This window comes from Mustelus asterias, chromosome 7 (genome assembly GCF_964213995.1).
Source record: "Mustelus asterias chromosome 7, sMusAst1.hap1.1, whole genome shotgun sequence".
Classification (NCBI taxonomy): domain Eukaryota; kingdom Metazoa; phylum Chordata; class Chondrichthyes; order Carcharhiniformes; family Triakidae; genus Mustelus; species Mustelus asterias.
Window position 1 is genome coordinate 95,019,171 of NC_135807.1, and position 23,378 is coordinate 95,042,548.

At 46.5% G+C, this 23,378-nt stretch overlaps 1 protein-coding gene across 9 annotated transcripts in view; it reads left to right on the forward strand.

The window, feature by feature from the left end:
- Positions 1-23,378, forward strand: part of LOC144495855 (collectin-10-like) — a 204,421-nt gene that overhangs the window by 111,704 nt on the left and 69,339 nt on the right. For 5 of the 9 annotated variants that reach the window (XM_078216498.1, XM_078216500.1, XM_078216504.1 and 2 more), the window contains one exon: positions 18,104-18,240. The exons of the other annotated variants lie outside the window; for them this stretch is intronic. In XM_078216498.1, coding sequence (XP_078072624.1) covers positions 18,179-18,240 — 62 coding nt within the window. In that variant the 5' untranslated portion in view covers positions 18,104-18,178. The remainder of the gene's footprint in view (positions 1-18,103; positions 18,241-23,378) is intronic. 9 annotated transcript variants of the gene reach the window in all.

The following is a 23,378-nucleotide window of genomic DNA, read 5'->3' on the forward strand; positions in this document are numbered from 1 at the left end:
CCCCCAACCAGAGATCCATCCTCTCCCCCCTCCCCCCCAACCAGAGATCCATCCTCCCCCCCTCCTCCCCCCTCAACCAGAGATCCATCCTCCCCCCTCCCCCCCACACACTCGCAGAGACGCCACCGACCCGGGACGGCGGAATGGCTGCGACTACAAGACACCCGTAAGTACCGGAGAGCTTTCGGACGCCATGCACCTACCCCCTCGCCAACCCTCACTGAGGAAGCGCCGGCTTCCGACTTTTATTTAGCAGGTCGCTAAAAGCACGGAACCGGATCGGGCCGCGCGGTGGTAAAGTGGGATTTGGCAGTAGAGTTGGGCGGGCAGTTCATTAAATCGATTTAAATGCATGCCCGAATCGGGTGTCGGTAAAGCCGCGATCTGCTCGGATTCGGGTGTAGACTGCGTTAAAGGCCCGACGCCCGACTTTACCGTGATTTTCTTTGGTAAAATCGGCCCAAAGACTCTGCCCCCACAGCTGTCTGTGGCATCAAGTTCCAAAGACTCGCAACCCTCAGAGAAGAAATTCCTTCTCATCTCAATCTTGAATTGGTACACTTTTATTCTAAGACTGTGTCCTCTGGTCCTAGACTCCTCCATGAGGGGAATCATCCTCTCAGCATTTACTCTGTCAAGTCCCTTAAGAATCCTATATGTTTCAATAAGATCACTCTTCATTCTTCTAAATTCAAATCAGGGTAGGGGGCGGGGCAAGAGACTTGCTGTTGGCCTTTAAGTCACAGGTTGAATCGATGGCTGCCCAGGTGTCTTACCGGTAAAGGCCTGACAGCAATTCAATCATTTGATGTCCAAACCTGACTATCCACGGTGCCTATTAGTGTTGCCTTTCTCTACTTCAGAGAGTATTTGTGATTGCCCATCATAAATTTAAATCACTGTGTCTCTAAGAGCAGGTCATAGTCTGGGAATTCTGTAGTGAGTAACTCATCTCCTGACTCCACAAGGTCTTTCCATTATTCACACTTCACAAGTCAGGAATGTGATGGAATATTTGTCATGTGCCCGGATGAGTGCAGCTCCAACAAGACTTAAGAAGCTCAACACCATCTCGACAAAGCAGACCAGATAATGCCAGCCAATCCACCACTTTAAACATACATTCCCTCCATGACCGGCACACCGTGGCAGCAGTGTGTACCATATACAAGTTGCACTACATCAACTCATCAAGGTTCCTTCAATAGTATCTCCCAAATCTGCCACTTGTACCACCTCCAAGGAGAAGGGTAACAAATGCATGAGATCAACCCATTAGTTCCCTTCCAATTCACACACTGTCCTGACTTTGGAACTACATTCTTGTTACTGTGGGTATATCTACAGCACATGGACTGCAGCAGTTCAAGAAGGCAGTTCATCACCACCTTCGCAAGAGCAATTAGAGATGGGCAACAAGTGTTGGACTTGGCCATAATACCTGCATCCTGTGAATGGCCAGGAGACATTCTGCATCATGCTAAATCTAATTTGGGAATACTTGAGGCTGATAGTGAACGCTTATTCAATTCATACATCATTTAATGATCAGACAAATTATTGTAGCACACAGCAATAGCAGAAGAAACTCAGTCTGATATGTAAACAGACTTTCTGAACTTGGTGTCAATACCTCCTGAAGGCATTTGTCTTCCAGCCATGTTTACATCGGCAACATAAAGTCACTGTGCTGGGCCCCATATATCCGTCCATTCATTTACACAGAGCAGATTCTGATTCAACAAAGTAATTCCCAACCTCCAGTACTGCTGGAACACAATGTACATCTGCCAATACCATCCCCAACTCTTAGGTATGATACAAATCAGAATAACCCCAATCTCATCCAGCACTGATCCCAAATCCAGTCAAAAATGGCAACGTTTTAGAAAGTGGATGTTTCAGAGATTGTGTTAGATTTAAACCGTCCAGTCCAACTCTGAATTTATTTCGAAGGGACATTAATGGAATGTAAACAAAACCTTTTCTTAATTTCAAGGTTTTGTTCTGTTAAATTTAGGGGGTTTCAACCTAAATTCCTACTCACATTGCTACTCAAATTGTGGTTGAGGTAAATGTTATGAATGAAATGATACCTCTTCCCTTACGTTGTTAACGTTACACCAAGCAGACTGAGGTTGATTCAAGTGATATATATAAAAGTGGCACAGTGGTTAGCGCTGCTGCCTCACAGCACCAGGGACCCGGGTTCGATTCCTGGCTTGGGTCACTATTTGTGAGGAGACTGCACGTTCTCCCTGTGTCTGCATGGGTTTGCTCTGGGTGCTCCGGTTTCCTCCCACGGTCTGAAAGATGTGCTGGTTAGGTGCATTGGCCATGCTAAATTCTCCCTCAGTGTACCTGAGCAGGCGCCGGAATGTGGCGACTAGGGGATTTTCACAGTAACTTCATTGCAGTGTTAATGTAAGCCTACTAGTGATATTAATAATTAACTTTAAAACTTTAAACATCAAAGGAATGCTCTGTAACTGAAGGGGGTCATGAGTTCTGCATCAAGGCAAGTTGGCGGTGAGCTGGATTCTCCGATCTCGCCTGCAGCTAGGATTCTCCAGTCCCACTGCAGAGTGGTAAATCCCAGAGTGAGCTCCAAATTCTCCGCTGTCGCTGGTGGCGGCGGCAGGGCGTGAACGGCCATGAATTCCAGCCAGTGAGTTAGGCGAGATCAACAGGTGGCTATAAACAACAGCAATGGATTTGTAGCTTCTTGCAAGAACATTCAGATAAAGGTCAAATATAAGCAAAACACATGGGGTGAGGGAAATAAACAGCCACAATCAGGAGTGGATGACAAAGACATCTCAGGACATAGTATGAGGAAAGTCAAATGGGGAAATTAAATACAGAATTGAGGAAATGCGTGCAGGAGGAAATTATTCAGTTCTGCAGTTGTTGTTTGCGTGAATCAGCAGACAGAGGCACATAGTTCTGGAAAATTTCTAATTATCGATAGTTCATCTGGAATCGAAGAATTTGTTCCCTCTTGACAGTGACATTACAAAATTGGGAAAAATCAGCTGACAACGAAACCAAACGCCACGACTAAAGATTTGGATTCGTTTGGTCATCATTGTTTAATAAGACAACAGTTTTTAATAACCAGACAACTTAAATAACATTTGACATCTTTTATAGGCTGGGATTTACTACTCTGGGATTTATCACTCTGGGATTTACTACTCTGGGATTTATCACTCTGGGATTTACTACTCTGGAATTTATCACTCTGGAATTTATCACTCTGGAATTTATCACTCTGAAATTTACTGCTCTGGAATTTATCACTCTGGAATTTATCACTCTGAAATTTACTGCTCTGGGATTTATCACTCTGGGATTCACCACTCTGGGATTTATCACTCTGGGATTTATCACTCTGGGATTTATCACTCTGGGATTTACTGCTCTGGGATTTATCACTCTGGGACTTACCACTCTGGGATTTATCACTCTGGGATTTACTGCTCTGGGATTTATCGCTCTGGGATTTATCGCTCTGGGATTTACCACTCTGGGATTTATCACTCTGGGATTTACTACTCTGGGATTTATCACTCTGGGATTTACTACTCTGGAATTTATCACTCTGGAATTTATCACTCTGAAATTTACTGCTCTGGAATTTATCACTCTGGAATTTATCACTCTGAAATTTACTGCTCTGGGATTTATCACTCTGGGATTCACCACTCTGGGATTTATCACTCTGGGATTTATCACTCTGGGATTTATCACTCTGGGATTTACTGCTCTGGGATTTATCACTCTGGGACTTACCACTCTGGGATTTATCACTCTGGGATTTACTGCTCTGGGATTTATCGCTCTGGGATTTATCGCTCTGGGATTTACCACTCTGGGATTTATCACTCTGGGATTTACTGCTCTGGGATTTATCACTCTGGGATTCACTGCTCTGGGATTTATCACTCTGGGATTTATCACTCTGGGAGTTACTGCTCTGGGATTTATTGCTCTTGGATTTATCGCTCTGGGATTCACCACTCTGGGATTTATCGCACTGGGATTTATCACTCTGGAATTTATCACTCTGGGATTTATCACTCTGGAATTTATCACTCTGAAATTTACTGCTCTGGGATTTATCACTCTGAAATTTACTGCTCTGGAATTTATCACTCTGGAATTTATCACTCTGAAATTTACTGCTCTGGGATTTATCACTCTGGGATTCACCACTCTGGGATTTATCACTCTGGGATTTATCACTCTGGGATTTATCACTCTGGGATTTACTGCTCTGGGATTTATCACTCTGGGACTTACCACTCTGGGATTTATCACTCTGGGATTTACTGCTCTGGGATTTATCGCTCTGGGATTTATCGCTCTGGGATTTACCACTCTGGGATTTATCACTCTGGGATTTACTGCTCTGGGATTTATCACTCTGGGATTCACTGCTCTGGGATTTATCACTCTGGGATTTATCACTCTGGGAGTTACTGCTCTGGGATTTATTGCTCTTGGATTTATCGCTCTGGGATTCACCACTCTGGGATTTATCGCACTGGGATTTATCACTCTGGAATTTATCACTCTGGGATTTATCACTCTGGAATTTATCACTCTGGGATTTATCACTCTGGGATTTACCACCCTGGGATTTATCACTCTGGGATTAATCACTCTGGGATTTATCGCTCTGGGATTTATCCCTCTAGGATTCACCACTGCGATTTATCACTCTGGGATTTATCCCTCTGGGATTCACCGCTCTGGGATTTATCCCTCTGGGATTCACCGCTCTGGGATTTATCCCTCTGGGAGTTATCAATCTGGGATTTACCACTCTGGCATTTATCGCTCTGGGATTCATCACTCTGGGATTCGCGGCTCTGGGATTTATCGCTCTGGGATTTATCACTCTAGTATTTACCACTCTGGGATTTACCACTCTGGGATTCACTGCTCTAGGATTGATTGCTCTGGGATTCACGGCTCTGGGATTTACCACTCTGCGATTTATCACGCTGGGATTTATCACTCTGGGATTTATCACTCTAGGATTTATCGCTCTGGGATTTATCACTCTGGGATTCACTGCTCTGGGATTCACTGCTCTGGGATTTATCACTCTGGGATTTATCACTCTGGGATTTATCACTCTAGGATTTATCACTCTGGGATTTATCGCTCTGGGATTCACTGCTCTGGGATTCACTGCTCTGGGATTCACTGCTCTGGGATTCACTGCTCTGGGATTCACTGCTCTGAGATTTACCGTTCTAGGCCTGAACCCTATAGTGTGAAAGTTGTATGTCCTGAAGAATAGTAGGATAATCCTGTGATGCTGGGGTCATTAATTATGCAGTCAAGGGTTTCCCAACATTGTTCATGGTGGGGTGGGCAGGAAGTCGTGTACCCCAACATCATATCCTTCGTTAAAAGGCGTCGAGACAGATATTGCTTAAATTGCACTCTTAGCTATGGACAAGGACGTGGAAAACAGAATCCTAGGGGCACAGCAATCAGATTCAGTGAAGTTTCACTGCCAATACTGTTGAATATCGTGGAAGAGAGGAAGGACATCCTCCACCTAACTCTCCGACCCTGCATGGGAGGCAGTCGCCAGGGTGTGAGAGCCAACTGCATTCACCAGAGGATATTCCAGCAGTGGGGGAAAGGGATGAATGACCTTATTCATGCCACCAGGACAAGTGAGCCCTCTACTATCCATACTCACCCCACTGAGTGGGAACTAGGACATGGGCCTCAGTGGCTAGGCTGCCATCTATCCTGCCCATGTGTAAAAGCATGTCTCACCGTGATGTGGTGATGCCTCAAAATCCCACTGCAGTCCATGTACTCTTCAGGGAGAGAGGTGACTGTGGGCCTTTGACAGAGTGTCACACAAGGTGAGGAGTCTGTCCACCTGCTTTCTGATGAAGTGGGACTGAAATGTGTGCCCATCGAGGTCTCAATGGGAAGGGTGGTGGACGCCACCTGCAGGGTCGGAGAGTTAGGTGGAGGATGTCCTTCCTCTCTTCCACGATATTCAACAGTATTGGCAGTGAAACATCACTGAATCTGATTGCTGTGCCCCTAGGATTCTGTTTTCCACGTCCTTGTCCATAGCTAAGAGTGCAATTTAAGCAATATCTGTCTCGACGCCTTTTATCCTACACAGCAGAATGCCCAGTTTCTGCTGGAGATACGTGCGGACGGGATTCTATCACTGCAACCATGAGAGAGCATTTCCACCAGCAATGCGAGGGAGGATTGGCACCCTGGCCTCCCTCCAGGTGCCTCTTTCTCTCAAAGAGCTAGGAAGGGGCCCCAGGGCACCCAAGGGGAGGAGAAACATCAGGCAGACACCCTTGGAACCTCCATTCAGGATTCCTTGAGGGTGCCAGACTATTCCAAGTCCCCTTTGTCTGGGAACTGAGAAAGTAGAATATAAATAAAGGGCTAACTCAGAAAATATGGGTTAGCATGACTGACTTGTGTTGGAGAGGACAGCATGACTCACAAACTGTCTGGCGTGCCTCTGATGGTCATCTTGTAGCGCCCCCACAACTACTCCCATATTTGGCAAGAACTGCTCACGATGTTATCCACTTGAGCAAAGGAGGGATGATAGACATCATTAAGAAATATTGGGATGCACATGGATTTGCAGCAATGGCTACAAAATATTGCGCAGGATGCAAAACATCAAAAGTTTAATGTTGGGAAAGCAACAAAGACCACAGACGCAGTGTTACCACAGGCTGCAGGCCCACTTGTAAATACACAAGCTGATTTTGTACAATTGCCAAAAATAAATGGATATGAATATATACTCGTAATAGTAGATACATTCTCAAGATGGATAGAAGCTTTTGCAACCCGAAAAGCAGACGCGCTAACGGTTGCTAAAATTTTAATAAAAGAAGTTATCTGTAGATATGGACTGCCACAACATGTAAATAGCGAAAGAGGGACACACTTCACAGGAAATGTAGTAAAAGAATTGTGTAAAGCATTGGACAGCAAACATCAAACTGCCCATACCATCCACAATCCTCAGGAATTGTGGAAAGGTATAATGGCACGTTGAAGACCAAACTTGCAAAACTGTGCAATGAGACAGGAATGAAGAGTCCAGATGCATTACCTCTGGTACTAATGAGTATGAGAATGACAACTCACCAAAAGATAGGTCTAAGTCCACATGAAATCCTGGTGGGAAGACCTCTGAGCACTGGAATAAACCTTAACTGGAACCAACAATCAGTTAGTCTACATGAAGTAAGTAATGAATGGGTACAATACTGCCTTACGCTAATGAAAAATTTGAGAGCTGTTCACACACAGTTGAAGAAGCTCAGCCCCTGCTGAATGACAAACCCTGTTACCAGATAAAACCAGGAGACTGGGTCCTGTCAAAGGTCTTCAAGAACAGGACATCATTGGAACCAAGGTGGGAAGGACCTTACCAAGTTCTCCTGACTATAAATACAGCAGTAAAGTGCCAAGAAAGGGAGACATGGATACTTGCATCACATTGTAAGTCAGTAACAGGACCAGAAAGTCAGAAAAAATGAAGGTTGTAGTGATATTGACCATTTGCAGCATGGTAACAAGGACCTATAGCACTCGTCTGAAGAACTGCGGAAAGGATCAATCTCACCCTATCGTGTTGACTGGAACAGACCAGGTAATTTGATATGCAGCAGGAGCAATAGCTTGGACATTATGCATGTTAAATTGTACTATGGGACTGTTTGTAAGAACCTCTACCACACCGATAGCCATTCATGACAACAAGGTTCAGAGTTTCCCCTGTGGCAAAAATAGATGTTTTGTCAAATTTAAATGTGTCACCTAATGTTTTAAATGTTACTACTATTGTAACATATGACCAAGCTTGTTTACCCAAATGGTGTAACATCAGTAAGATCCAAATGAAACTAGAAAATATAAGAAACAAAAGGGAATTGGGAACCATTCTGGGAGGAGTAGGGACAGGAATAAGAACTATTAATCCAATGCATTTGGAAACTTAACAAAACAAAATACAAAAGGTGGGATCATTGAGAGAAGGATATAGGATTGGATTAAAACTGACAGAAGTAAGTACCAAGCTTCACCTTATAGATTGGTACTCAGATAAGATGCAATGGAAACAAATAATGGGAGTAGGTGAAGAACAGGAAAAGGTTAATGAAAATTCAACTCGAGAACAGAATAAGACATTCTGTTGGAGGAAAGAAGTTGTACAAGAACTCTTAAGAGCAAGACTAGAAAGAGGACATGCCTATATTGGCCGAGGATGGGATGCTTTATTTAACTTTACCAATCCTCAATTACAGATTGAACCAGACTTAAAATACACACGATGTGATACCTCAGGGTGTAATTTTACTATGCAAGTTGTGAGTGTTACAAAAGCTCACACATGGTGTGAATTTGTAGTTCTACCTCAATTGTTTGGGGAAACCATTTGGTTTCCTGAGTTTAAAGGAAACTGAATTGATGAGAAAAATAATACATGGGAAAAAACTGCGTGAAATGGCCTAACTGTATGTTGTGTCCTGTACATTCTCCTGAATATGAATCATGCAGTTTTAATCACTCTGAAGGAAATTGTTTGTGGGCCTGGGTAATATACCCCAGGGCACTGTCCATGAAATTGGACAAAATAAAGCCTGCATCACCAGCTCGCATGAAGTATACACGGATGACAATGACGAGAACCACCTATAGATGAATCTTGTGATGAAATACACATTATTCTTGACCCCTTTGATGATCAAGCTTGCCGGCTTGGTGGGTGGAAGAATGTTGAGCTCTATCGCAAAGTGGCTCAGATTGAAATGTTACTACCATGGTTAACTTAGAAAGACTGCAGACATTTCTCAAGAACAATGCAAAGATCGACGAAGTTTTGCGACAAAGAGGAAAACAATTAAGTGAAGCCAGAGCAATAATCATCTACTCACAAAATGAACTTGTATGCTTGTCTGACAAAATATCCTCACTGACAGTACATCACTGATGGGATATTTTTAAGGGATGTTCCCCAAAAGCCTCTGCTGTATTATACTCGCTTGTTCATCCTATTGTTGGAATAGATAGTGACTGGATTATTGCTCATTTTTATCTTAACCTTACGGTGTAAAGTTCAACACCTCGTAAACTCAGTATTGATATTAAGTGATACTTTTAGGGCTAGGGAAAGGATGCTATTAAGGGACTAAGCAAGTAAAGTTCTGCTTGTAAAGCACAAAAGGAGGAACTGAGAAAGTAGAATTTAAATAAAGTGTTAACTCAGAAAATATGGGTTAGCATGACTTGACAGGCGTTAGAGAGGATAGCATGACTCAAATAAAATGAAGGCATCTGGGGAAAAATGATACAACCACATAATTAATTTAATTATGGGTGTAATTGTATTCTGGTAAAGACCTATTGGATAAACAGGATGGGAAATCCATTGTATTGAGGAATGTAATTAGATCTGTACAGAATTGAGTATACTCATCTGATTCGATCTGTATAAAAGACAGCTGATGTGATTATCAAGTGGAATATCTCCCACTTTCTATGCTTTTAGCTTTGATAAAGGGTCATCTGGACTCGAAACATCAGCCCTTTCTTCTCCTTACAGATACTGCAAGACCTGCTGAGATTTTCCAGCATTTTCTCTTTTGGTTTCAGATTCCAGTATCCGCAGTAATTTGCTTTTGTCTTTTATCAGCTGATGTGATTAGATCTGTACAGACTTGAATAGACTTGTATGATCTGTATAAAACACGGATGTAACAAAACAGCTTTGAGCAGATCCTTCTGATCACTCCCAATGGCCATTGTAAGCACAAAATAAAGTAATATTGTGTGGATTTGCCATGACGTAGGTTATTCTTTTAACATTTTCTTTAACAGAGCCCAATAGTTCTGGGTTCTGGGGCCACAGTGGGCGCACCTGCCCTAGAGCAGGAGACCGAAACTAAGGTGAAGCCCCCAGGTCTCAAGGCTCCAGAAGACACCTGTCAAAGTCATGAAGGACAGCAGGGTATAGTGGAGAGCAGGCTGCCTTCACTCTTGGTGCAGATGTTGGGGGAGGAAACCACCGCAGTGTTAGGAAACGTAGGAAGTACTGATCTCACTACAATTCTATGAATGCACAATCATTGCTTATTGTTGCTGCACATTTGTTTATATATACACATGCACTTTAAGGAGGTCTGCTGTCTTTTCATTGTGCGTAGACATTAAAGCAAACAGATGCATTCCCTCTATATATAAGGAGACATGGTACTATGTCCCCCTAGAATCATGTGTGTGCAGAGGGACATCAAGCTTTAGTGTAGTTTTTGTGAACCATTTGTGCAAAGTCTACCAAACATGCTGCTCCATTGCCCTTCAAACCCTTTCCGATACAATAGGATACATCTGAAAGACGTGCTGGTTAGGTGCATTGGCCATGCTAAATTCACCCTCAGTATACCCAAACAGGCGCCGGAGTGAGGCGACTAGGGGATTTTCACAGTAACTTCATTGCAGTGTTAATGTAAACCTACTTGTGACATTAATAAATAAACTTTAAACTTTAAAACTTTAACAATAGTCTTTGTTTAGTCAAGGTGACATGTTCAAGTTCCCCTTTAGTTGTCCAGTGTCCTGACCTGGAGCTCTATCCACCCAATTACCCCACTCCCAATCAACATTCCCATTTCTATTCCAGTCGGGTGTTCATTTGAATCTCGTCCACGAGCTGCAAAATATTTCCTGACAGTCTCTGGCAGTTATGGTGATCCATCATTATCCTACAATGACTGTTTGATTTGATTTGATTTGATTTATCATGGTCACATGTATTAGTATATAGTGAGAAGTATTGTTTCTGGTGCGATATACAGACAAAGCATACCGTTCATAGAGAAGGAAACGAGAGAGTGCAGAATGTAGTGTTACAGTCATAGTTAGGGTGTAGAGAAAGATCAACTTCATGCAAGGTAAGTCCATTCAAAAGTCTGACAGCGGCAGGGAAGAAGCTGTTCTTGATTTGGTAGGTACGTGAACTCAGGCTTTTGTATCTTTTTCCCAACAGAGGAAGGTGGAAGAGAGAATGTCCAGGGTGCATGGGGTCCTTAATTATGCTGGCTGCTTTTGCCGAGGCAGCGGGGAGTGTAGACAGAGTCAATGGATGAGAGGCTGGTTTGCGTGATGGATTGGGCTACATTCACAATCTTTTGTAGTTTCTTGCGGTCTTGGGCAGAGCAAGTGCCATACCCAAGCTGTGATACAACCAGAAAGAATGCTTTCTATGATGAGAGTCAGAGCTGACATGCCAAATTTCCTTCGTCTTCTGAGAAAGTAGAGACCACAACTTCCAAATACAGTTCCACTCCCGACGTACTAAGCCCTGCTGTTCATGGGAAGAGGTGATTTGGCCCATAGCCTTTCCTCAAAATAACTTTAACAATAGCCCCATTTTTAAACTCGCGAGTCATGTATTGGTTGCAGTGTTGAATGTAAGACAATGAACCCTTTCAACAAAGCTGCACTCATGACTTGAGGAAACATTTAACACACAAATCCAAATTTAGTGTCATGATGCAGCCACATAGAAATAACTGCTGAATTCTCCCAAAGTGTGAAATTCGGGTGAAAACTGGAGTAAATCCCACTGTTCTTTTCAGCATGTTTCCGAAATGAATCTCCCACACTCTGTGCACTGCAAAGGCCACTAGCGTTACTATCATTAAAAACCGGGGACGGGGACCATTCCTGCAGGAGAGGTTGAAATCGGCGCAATGAGTGGGACCGCACACATCTCTGGGAGATCGCTAAAAAGACTTCCCAGCATTGACCCGGCCTCAACCCCTCACAGACATCGCTGGCCTCATTGCTGGCATCTGACCCACCCCCCAATCCCCTATGGACATCGCTGGCCTGCCCATCACCACCCCCCCCTCCCCTCCCCCAATTAACACATACTGACCTCACTGCTGCCATGCACAACCCCCGCCTGTGAGCATTCCCCCTCATTGAGTGAGAACCTTGAGCATTGCACCCCCTGGACACAGTACCTTGTTGAGTGAGAGCCAATCAGCGCCCTGGGAGATGGCTTGCCCTTTAGTGAATCCAGGTTCCCTTTACATTTCTTACAAGGAAATTTTACCATCCAGCCCATAACAGGCCCAGGCTGACTGCACCTGGAATCCCCGAGCAAGCCAGAGCTGTATATAAGCTACAATAATGGACACACAGCCAGTCACACCAGGAAGATGGCTGGAAAGAAACCTAGGTCCTGCCAGGCTGACTAGGCCAGAACATGGATGGGAGGATGTACATTTTGAAATGTTATCCCAGATTTTTGACTGTCAGGTTTTTAGTCCCTGCGATTATAACTTTGACATTATCTTCCAAAGGGATTCCTCTAATTCCGTGCAATGTTCAGATGAAAACAAGATGACAAAGGATCCAAGGCTGCTCCAGAGGCAGAGTAGCTGCACCCAACGTTGCCCATGCAAATCACATTCATAAGTAGGGGCACATCTGCCATGGAATGTGAGAGAAGAGTTGCCAATACAAACTTCTTTTCACTATGGTTGGTTTCCCAGATGTAGTAATCTCCTTGAATCTTATTTCCAACCAAGTTCCACCACGGGGACAATTCTGCCAAGTTCACCACAGGTCTCTGAACATTTGAGCATCAACAATCCAGTTACAGATCACAAATGTATTATACAGGTCACGACTTGGTCACTAGGACACTGTAGTTTAATTACCTTTCCCATAGATAATTAGGCAGCACAAAGAGGATGCTACATTATTTGCAGTTTGCAAGATTCTCCCCAGTCCCCCCAACTCCCCCAGCCACATGCAGCACACAGTCACAGCCCCTGGTAACATTGGAAGGCTGCAGCAGTGCTATCTGCACTGTGTGCACATCTTCAGCCTTCAGCCTGAAGTGAGCTGCAGTGCTAGGACCCAGCTGCACTGCAGGACCCGAGGTCCGTGCTGCCACACGGACATCGGGGTTCGTGCAGAACAACAGCCCCCCCTCCCCCCCCAACACACTCGCAGAGACGCCACGGACCCGGGACAGCGGAATGGCCGCGACTCAGGACACACGTAAGTACCGGGGAGCCTCCGAACGCAACGTGCCTACCTCCTCGCCAACCCTCACTGAGGAAGCGCCGGTTTCCGACTTTTATTTACCAGGTCGTTAAAAACACGGACGCGGATTGGGCCGCACGGTGGTAAAGTGGGATTTGGGCGCGCGCTTCATTAAGTCGATTTAAAGACATGCAAATGCATTTAAATCGGTGGGCCGCCCGATCCGGGCACGGGCCAGGCCCACGCCCGAATCGGGTGTTGGTAAAGCCGCGCTCTGCTAGGAATCGGGTGCGCACCGCGTTAAAGGCCCGATGCCCAACTTTCCCGCGATTTCGCGCCCGTTTTGGTAAAATTGGGCCCTTTGTAGTTTCTTGCAGTCTTGGGCAGGGCAGGAGCCATACCAAGCTGTGATACATCCAGGAAGATGCTTTCTATGGTGCATCTGTAAAAATGGATGTGAGTTGCAGCAGACATGCTGAATTTCCTTAGCCTCCTAAGAAAGTAGAGGTGTTGGTGGGCTTTCTTAATTTTAATGTTGGCATCGGGGGACAAGGGCAAGTTGTTGGTGATCTGGACACCTAGTGATAACACAGGGAGCCATTCTCTACCTGCATGAGACGCTGTGGAACCACACACAGAGTGCAGTCCCAGCTTACAGCATCCATGATGCTTTATTCCTGATCCAGTCAGCCAGTCCCATTATATCCCAGCCAGCATAATGAACGAAAGCGAGACTACTTGTCACCAAGGGATAAATGCTCTACACATGCCTCCTGACTGCCCTCTGCTACCCGGCCACACATGGACCGCACTCCTACAGTGAGATCCGTGCTGCTACCAACAACCCATGGAGCAAACAATAAGCATTTGAAAACAACAGTGTTATATTATCTGGGCTGTTCAGTGGGGGGAGGGGAGGATGTGCCAGAACGTGCTTCCAAAGAAGTGGTGTTTTCTGTGTTCTACACAATAAGACTTCTGTGAGAATGCAATACTTGCCTTCAGGACTTTGGAAAGCACCTCAGGAGGAGAAAGAGGAAGAGGAGAAAGGGGAGGAAGGGAGCAGGTATTCGGGTTGCCTTCACCCTGACAAACTGTCTGTGAAAAATATATGCTCCACTTTCATCCACGGTTCCTCAGTTTTGCTTCCTGTTATGTACCATCACACTGTGCTCTTAGCTAGAATCCTAAAATAAAAGACAGCACAAAGCAACCATTCCATAACAGCAATATCTAACAACAGTTCCAACAACACAGACAAAGATTAACTAATAGTTCTTGTGCATTCCGTTAAGTGCCTGCCTTGCAGGTGCTTTTGCCTTGCTTAATGCTCTATGGCAGGGATACTCCAGTTACTGCAGCAGGCCTGGTAGAAGCCTCCTGACATTCACTGGTGCAGACTGCACCTTGGATAACACTCTTAAGCTGTACTGGGCTCTGAGGGCCCCAGGTTTATACTGCACCATCTCAGCCTGGCGACAGCAGTCTGGGCTGACTATCTGACAACAGCAAGGACATGGGCAGTGTGGCACTGATGAAAGCACGGCTGCTACCGCCCTGAGAGAGAGCAGCAGCTTCCGGGCTCGAAACATCAGCTCTATCCTCTCTCCACAGACGCTGTCAGATCTGTTGAGATTTTCCAGCATTTTCTGTTTTTGTTTCAGATGCCAGCATCCACAGTATTTTGCTTTGATCTAAGGCCGGAGTCTTGACAGCTTGGGAAAGCTGAGAGTGATGGGGGGTGTGCCCCACATTGAGTATTGTGTGAGGTTAGTGGTATGGTGAGTTTGAAGTGCTCTTCGAGGATGCATTCATTTACCCCCAGCACGTCAGGTCGCTGAACGTTTCCAGCATTGCTGTAAGGCAGTTAAAGCCAGACTCCTTGCATTGACCATGCTGGCCATTTGCTTCCATTTCCTACTGAGGGTGTTTCTTAAAAACCTCTTGCCCCCCCTGTGAAAAAATGGCCTCTCTCCCCCTGTCTACCTCCATGACCAAGGCCTCTTGAGCTGTGAAGCTGGGAACCCTCTCCCTTTCACGATGTTCCTTTTGTTTCCAATTGCAGACAACTGCAGCTCTCTCAATCAGCAGTGCCTTCCTTTCAGATAATGCAGCTCCCCTTTAAGAGGGGCAGACTGCATTTAAGAGCTAAAGACGTGTGCCCACCCTGCACGCTCCAATCTTCGCATTAGAATAAGCAGCCGGCAAGCCTTATTGGTTGCTCTTGATTGCACACAGAATCAGGCAAACGAGGGGGTATGATGGGAAATACTTTCAGAAACACCGCCACAACCTGCTGCCGCCAGAATGTTTCTTTCCTTTAAGAGATGCAGGCTGGTTTTAAGAGGTTTGGCTAGTTTTAACTCATGCCAGCCGTATATGAAACCTGGGTCTCCAGCAGAACATGTAACCATTCTGAAGCGCCTTTAAAACTGGGCTGCAAGGCACAGTCGCTGATGTGAATAGGAGGATGATGTTTGCATGCTGCCTGGATCATCTCAACTGGGTGTGGGGCATTATGATTCCTACACCTGAAGCTAGCTCGAGTGAAATTTTAAGCACTGCGTTTGTTCGTTTCTGGACCTGTTTAAAGTTATCATCAGGCTGATTCTTTTACACTATCTTATGTGAAGGAAATCAGGATATTGGTGCAGTGTGCAGCAGATCCGTCTGTTTATAGTCACTCATTCCAGTGGGAGACAGTGGCATAGTGGTTTTGTCTCTGGTCTAGAGGTTTAGGCTAACATGGGATCAATTCCCGTCACAGCAGCTGCTGGAATTTAAATTCAACTAATAAGATTCTGGACTTGAAAGCCTGTCTTTGTAACAGTGCAATGAAACTATCGTAGCTTAATTTTTTTAAAAACCCATCTGGTTCACTAATGCATTTTAGGGAAGGAAATCTGCCGGTCTACGCATGGTACCACACCCAAAGAGATGTGGGCAACTCTTAATTGCTGAAAAGATCTAGCAAGCCATAGATGCTGGTCTTGCCAGTGATATCCATATCCCATGTAAGAGTAAAAAGATGTACTTTTTTCATGAATATTTCTTCCTTTAAAGACTCTTAGATGGCAGAGTGTGACGGCACAGTGGCACAGTGGTTAGCACTGCTAACTCACAGCGCCGTGATCCAGGTTCAACTTTGGGTCACTGTCTGTGTGGAGTCTGCACATTCTCCCTGTGTCTGCATGGGTTTCCTCCGGATGCTCCGGTTTCTACCCACAGTCCAAAGATGTGTGCGTTAGGTTGGTTGGCCATGCTAAATTGTTGTTGCACAAGATTTAAACTCACGGGATCCAGGGTGAGGTCGCCAAATGGATACAAAATTGGCTTGATAGCAGAAGACAGGGGGTGGTTGTAAAGCGTTGGTTTTCAAACTGGAGGCCTGTGACCAGCGGTGTGCCTCAGGGATCAGTGTTGGATCACTCTTATTTTTCATTTATATTAAGAATTTGCTTGAGAATTTAGGGGGCATGGTTAGTAAGTTTGCAGAGGACACCAAGATTGGTAGCATAGTGGACAGTGAAGAAGGTAATCTCAGATTGCAATGGGATCTTGATCAATTGGGCCAGTGGGCTGACGAATGGCAGATAGAGTTTAATTTAGATAAATGCAAGGTGATGCATTTTGGTAGATCGAACCAGGGCAGGACTTACTCAGTTAATGGTAGGGCATTGGGGAGAGTTTTAGAACAAAGAGATCTAGGGGTACATGTTCATAGCTCATTGAAAGTGGAGCCACAGGTGGACAGAGTGGTGAAGAAGGCATTCGGCATGTTTGGTTTCATTGGTCAGAACATTGAATATAGGAGTTGGGATGTCTTGTTGAAGTTGTACAAGACATTGGTAAGGCCACACTTGGAATACTGCGTACAGTTCTGGTCACCCTATTATAGAAAGGATGTTATTAAACTAGAAAGAGTGCAGAAAAGATTTACTAGAATGCTGCCAGGACTTGATGGTTTGAGTTATAAGGAGAGGCTGGATAGACTGGGACTTTTTTCTCTGGAGCGTAGAAGGCTTGGGGTGACCTTATAGAGATCTACAAAATAATGAGGGGCATAGATCAGCTAGATAGTCAATATCTTTTCCCAAAGGTAGGGGAGTCTAAAACTAGAGGGCATAGGTTTAAGGTGAGAGGGGAGAGATACAAAAGTGTTCAGAGGGGCAATTCTTTCACACAGAGGGTGGTGAGTGTCTGGAACAAGCTGCCAGAGGTAGTAGTAGAGGCGGGTAAAATTTTGTCTTTTATAAGCTTTAGACAGTTACATGGGTAAGATGGGTATAGAGGGATATGGGCCAAATGTGGGCAATTGGGACTAGCTTAGTCATTTAAAAAAAAGGGCGGCATGGACAAGTTAGGCCGGAGGGCCTGTTTCCATGCTGTAAACCACTATGACTCTATGACTCTATGGGCCCGATTTTACCATTGCGTCACGCCTGCTTTCGGGCGCGAAAACTTGGGTAAAGTTGGGCGAGAGGCGATTAGCGCGATCCGCACCCGCATCCGCGCAGATGCCCACTTTACCAAGGCCCGAAAATGGCCACGATCCGAACTGCGCCCGAATTGGGCGCAACGTCATTTTAAATGCATCTGCATGCATTTAAATTGACTTAATGAGATGGACGCCCAAACTGACCAGCATTTCCCCCTTTACCATCGCGTTCGCCCGTCCAGATTTGGCGCGAAACAGACCTGCTCGGCAAAGGTCTGTTTTGGGCGTTCCAGCTTCTGAAGAGGTAAGTTCAGAGCTTCCAACGGCTCTCTGACTCAGATCGGTGGTGGTGGTGGTGGTGGTGGCGGGGGCGGGGGGGGGGGGGGGGGGGGCGGGGTGAGGCGGATCAGATCATTAATTTATTCGCTTTATCTGCGATGTGACAGGGGAGAGTTTTTCAAATAGTTTTTTTCACTGCACATGCGCAGTTCAAGGCTCCAATTGGAGGTGCAGCGTTTCGGGCACGATGAGCCCCCTCCACAGCACAATTCAGACCTGTGATTTATTTTTCAGGCTCAGTGCTTATGGGGACGCCTGAGAACAGGTTTCCAAGTCGGATCTGAATTGCGCCCAGATTCAGCACTTAGAATGAAAATGGTAAAATCGCCTCGTCTGACTCTAAAGTGGCCCTCGTGTCAGAGGATATGCAGGTTAGTTGGAATAGCCATGCTTGAATGTCCCTTGGTCTCCCACGATGTGTAGGATAGGGGGATTAGCAGGGTAAATATGTCAGGTTACGGTGATAGGGCCTGAGTAAAATGCTCTGTTGGAGAGTCAGTTTAGATTTGATGGGCCAATTGGCCTCTTTATGCACTATGGGGATTCTATGGTTGTATGAGGGACTTGAACTACAAGGTTAGATTGGAGAAGTTGGGAGCCTTGGAGCTAAGGAAGTTGAATTTAGATTTGACGGAAACGGACAAGATTATGAAAGCTTTACACAAGTTAGACATAGACAGATTTAATATATACAGTAATTCACTCACCGACCCTCCCCATCACCGACCCTCCCCATCACTGACCTTCCCCATCACTGACCTTCCCCATCACTGACCTTCCCCATCACTGACCTTCCCCATCAGTGACCCTCTGCATCACTGACCCTCCCCATCACCGACCCTCCCCATCACTGACCTTCCCCATCACTGACCCTCCCCATCACTGACCCTCCCCATCATTGACCCACCCCATCACCGACCCTCCCCATCACTGACCCTCCCCATCACCGACCCTCCCCATCACTGACCTTCCCCATCACTGACCCTCCCCATCACTGATCCTCCCCATCACTGACCCTCCCCATCACTGACCCTCCCCATCACTGACCCTCCCCATCACTGACCCTCCCCATCACTGACCCTCCCCATCACTGACCCTCCCCATCACTGACCCTCCCCATCACTGACCTTCCCCATCACTGACCTTCCCCATCAGTGACCCTCTGCATCACTGACCCTCTGCATCACTGACCCTCCCCATCACTGACCCCTCCATCACTGACCCCTCCATCACTGACCCTCTCCTTCACTGACCCTCCCCATCACTGACCCTCCCCATCACTGACCCCTCCATGACTGACCCTCCCAATCACTGAGCCCTCCATCACTGACCCTCCCCATCACTGACCCACCCCATCACCGACCCTCCCCATCACCGACCCTCCCCATCACTGACCCTCCCCATCACCGACCCTCCCCATCACTGACCTTCCCCATCACTGACCCTCCCCATCACTGATCCTCCCCATCACTGACCCTCCCCATCACTGACCCTCCCCATCACTGACCCTCCCCATCACTGACCCTCCCCATCACTGACCCTCCCCATCACTGACCCTCCCCATCACTGACCCTCCCCATCACTGACCTTCCCCATCACTGACCTTCCCCATCAGTGACCCTCTGCATCACTGACCCTCCCCATCACCGACCCTCCCCATCACTGACCTTCCCCATCACTGACCTTCCCCATCACTGACCTTCCCCATCACTGACCCTCCCCATCACTGACCCTCCCCATCACTGACCACCCGATCACTGACCCTCTGCATCACTGACCCTCTGCATCACTGACCCTCCCCATCACTGACCCTCCCCATCACTGACCCTCCCCATCACTGACCCTCCCCATCACTGACCCTCCCCATCACTGACCCTCCCCATCACTGACCACCCGATCACTGACCCTCTGCATCACTGACCCTCTGCATCACTGACCCTCCCCATCACTGACCCTCCCCATCACTGACCCTCCCCATCACTGACCACCCGATCACTGACCCTCTGCATCACTGACCCTCTGCATCACTGACCCTCTGCATCACTGACCCTCCCCATCACTGACCCTCCCAATCACTGACCCTCCCCATCACTGACCCTCCCCATCACTGACCCTCCGCATCACTGACCCTCCCCATCACTGACCCTCCCCATCACTGACCCTCCCAATCACTGACCCTCCCCATCACTGACCCTCCTAATCACTGACCCTCCCCATCACTGACCCTCCCAATCACTGACCCTCCCCATCACTGACCCTCTCAATCACTGACCCTCCCAATTACAGACCCTCTCCATCACTGACTCCCCAAACACTGACCCTCTCCATCACTGACCCTCCCCATCACTGAGCGTCCGCATACTGACCCTCTGCATCACTGACCCTCTGCATCACTGACCCTCCCCATCACTGACCCCTCCATCACTGACCCCTCCATCACTGACCCTCTCCTTCACTGACCCTCCCCATCACTGACCCTCCCCATCACTGACCCCTCCATCACTGACCCTCCCAATCACTGAGCCCTCCATCACTGACCCTCCCCATCACTGACCTTCCCCAATCACTGACCCGCACCATCACAGATCCTCCCAATCACTGACCCACCCACTCACTGATCCTACAAACACTGACCCTCCAAACACTGACCCTCCCAATCACTGACCCTCCCCATCACTGACCCTCCCCATCACTGACACTCCCCATCACTGACCCCCCAATCACTGACTCTCCTAATTACTGACCCTCCCAATCACTGTCCCTCCCAATCACAGTCCCTCCCAATGACAGTCCCTCCCAATCACTGACCCTCCCCATCACTGACCCTCCCCATCACTGACCCTCCCAATCACTGACCCTCTCCATCACTGATCCTCCAAACACTGACCCTCCCAATCACTGACCCTCCCCATCTCTGACCCTCTGCATCACTGACCCTCCCAATCACTGACCCTCCTAATCACTGACCCTCCCAATCACTGACCCTCCCCATCACTGATCCTCCCAATCACTGACCCTCCCAATCACTGACCCTCCCAATCACTGACCCTCCCAATCACTGACCATCCCAATCAATGACTGTCCCCATCACTGACCCTCCCAATCACTGACCCTCCCCATCACTGATCCTCCCAATCACAGCCCCTCCCAATCACTGACCCTCCCCATCACTGATCCTCCCCATCACTGACCCTCCCAATCACTGACCCTCCCCATCACTGATCTTCCCAATCACTGACCCCTCTGATTACTGACCCTCTCCCACCCTCTGAACCCCGACCCTCCTGTTGCCCTCTGAACCCCTGACCCTCTCACTGTTCTCCTGATGACTGAGGTTCATCTGTTCTCTGACAATTCCCTCGTCCTCCCAACTGCTCCTCCTGCAGCCTTACAGATGACTGTGTGGTGCTCTGCCCAATTTTTGCATCATATCAGAGATTGGATGGAATTTATTATCAGTCTTGGTCCTGTCTACACGAGTAGAAATATAGAAAGTTATTTAAAATGCTTGGCTCTGTATTTTCAAACCCTCCAATAATGGGAATAATTTACTTCAGGCCAGTAAGATGAAATTGGGGACATGAACAGATATTGCAAATTGTCCGGTCCAACATTTGCAGTGTGGTCTGGAAGATATCGTTGATGTGTTTAAGATTAGGCCACAGCGACCATTCAGTTACTTTATGATAAAGGAAAACATGCAGAAATTGTGGACAAATTGTTATCCGACTGATTGAAGAAAGTAATTTTTCAAACATGTTAAGGAACTCAAGTAATACATTCCAACAAATGTCAAAAATTGATGTTGAAATGCACCCGATGACCTTGACAGGGTTTTATTTAATCTTGGCTGTATGCTGAAATTGGTCTACCTTTACCGTGTATCTTTACAGAATCTCATAGTCATGCTCAACCAAACAGTTTAAGCCAGAAAGATAACCGGTTGCTAGGGCTTCATAAGAAAATGTTCAAACATCCGAAGTGCCAAATGATAAAGGGAACTATAGAAGCCACAATATTGGGAAAAAGGAAGTACGTAGGAATTCCCCTTTGAGCAATTCTATGCGTCATATGTTGTATCGCAGTTTGCTTCCATGTCGCCATTTCCACTTGGCTGATGTTTAAAGTATAAATAAATCTCTATATTCATGATGACTCACTATAAACCTGTCAGAGATCTATTTTTCACCTAATAGAATCCCTACAATGCAGAAGGAGGCCGTTCGGCCCATCAAGCCTGCACTGACAATAATCCCACCCAGGCCCTATCCCTGTAACCCCACATATTTACCCTGCTTGTCCCCTGACACTAAGGGCAATTTAGCATGGCCAATCAACCTAACTATATATCTTTGGACTGTGGGAGGAAGCTGGAGGAAACCCACGCAGACAAGGGGAGAATATGCAAACTCCACACAGACAGTGACCCGAGACTGGAATTGAACCGGGGTCCCTGGCGCTGTGAGGCATTAGTGCTACCCATTGTGCCACTGTGCCGCCTAAATAGAATTGTCAATGTACCAGATATAAGCAGCAGGTGAGAGAGAAGATGAGTTGACTCTTCAGGTGGGACCCTTCACAATGAGTACAATTTTTAATTTCTAAAAATCTAAACAAAAGAGTCCCTTAAATCTGAGGCCTCTCTAGACTTTCCCATCTTGCCTTTGGAAAGAGACTGTTGAAATGGCCAGATCCCAGCCATGGACCAGGATTTCTGGGAGAAGAGGTTGGAAGCAGAATTCTGCCTATCTCAAAACTTTCCCAGCCCTCAGATGGTGAGGTACCCATCTGTTAATTGGTGGATATGGGACCCACCTGCAAGTTTAGGCCAGGATCCTGGAGCATGAAAATCACCAAAGAGAAATTTCAGTTTTATTTTAGTCAAACCATTTTTTGTTAAGGCATTGCCCCTCACCAGAGAGGAGGCCATGGGGATAGTGGTAACAACTCTCTGAGGAGGCTGGAGTGAGTACCCAGCATTTCTATTCCCAACAAGGGCGGGGGCCTTGGATGTGCCCTTCGTGTAACAGTCCCTCACCGTTGACAAACTAATGAAGGAACCTCCTCTGATCTCATGTGTGTGGGCAGAGTCAGGGCTAGAGGACTCAAGCAGGGGCAATTTGGCACTAAAACCAGGATGTCTCGCTCCTTGTGGATTTGTTCGCCCACTGACACTGAAGCGTTGCTTATTCAGGACTGATGTGATCTAGCCTTTGTTCTACAAATACATTTATGACTAATAATATTTTCCAAGTTTATGTCCATTACATTAACAGCTGTTCAATAAAAATTGTTTCACCATGGCACTGATACCGATATTACGTTATATTTATTATTTATACCATTGTGGAAGTAGAAGGTTTTTTGTTATCTCGGCAGAATTTCTGTCACTCCTGTATCACATGGGGAAAGCAGCAAATGTGAGGTCACTGGCACAGAGTGCAAAATGCAAGCCCGAGATGCTGACAGAAGCTAGCAGAGGACTTCGTTACTCTGTGTACTCTGAGGG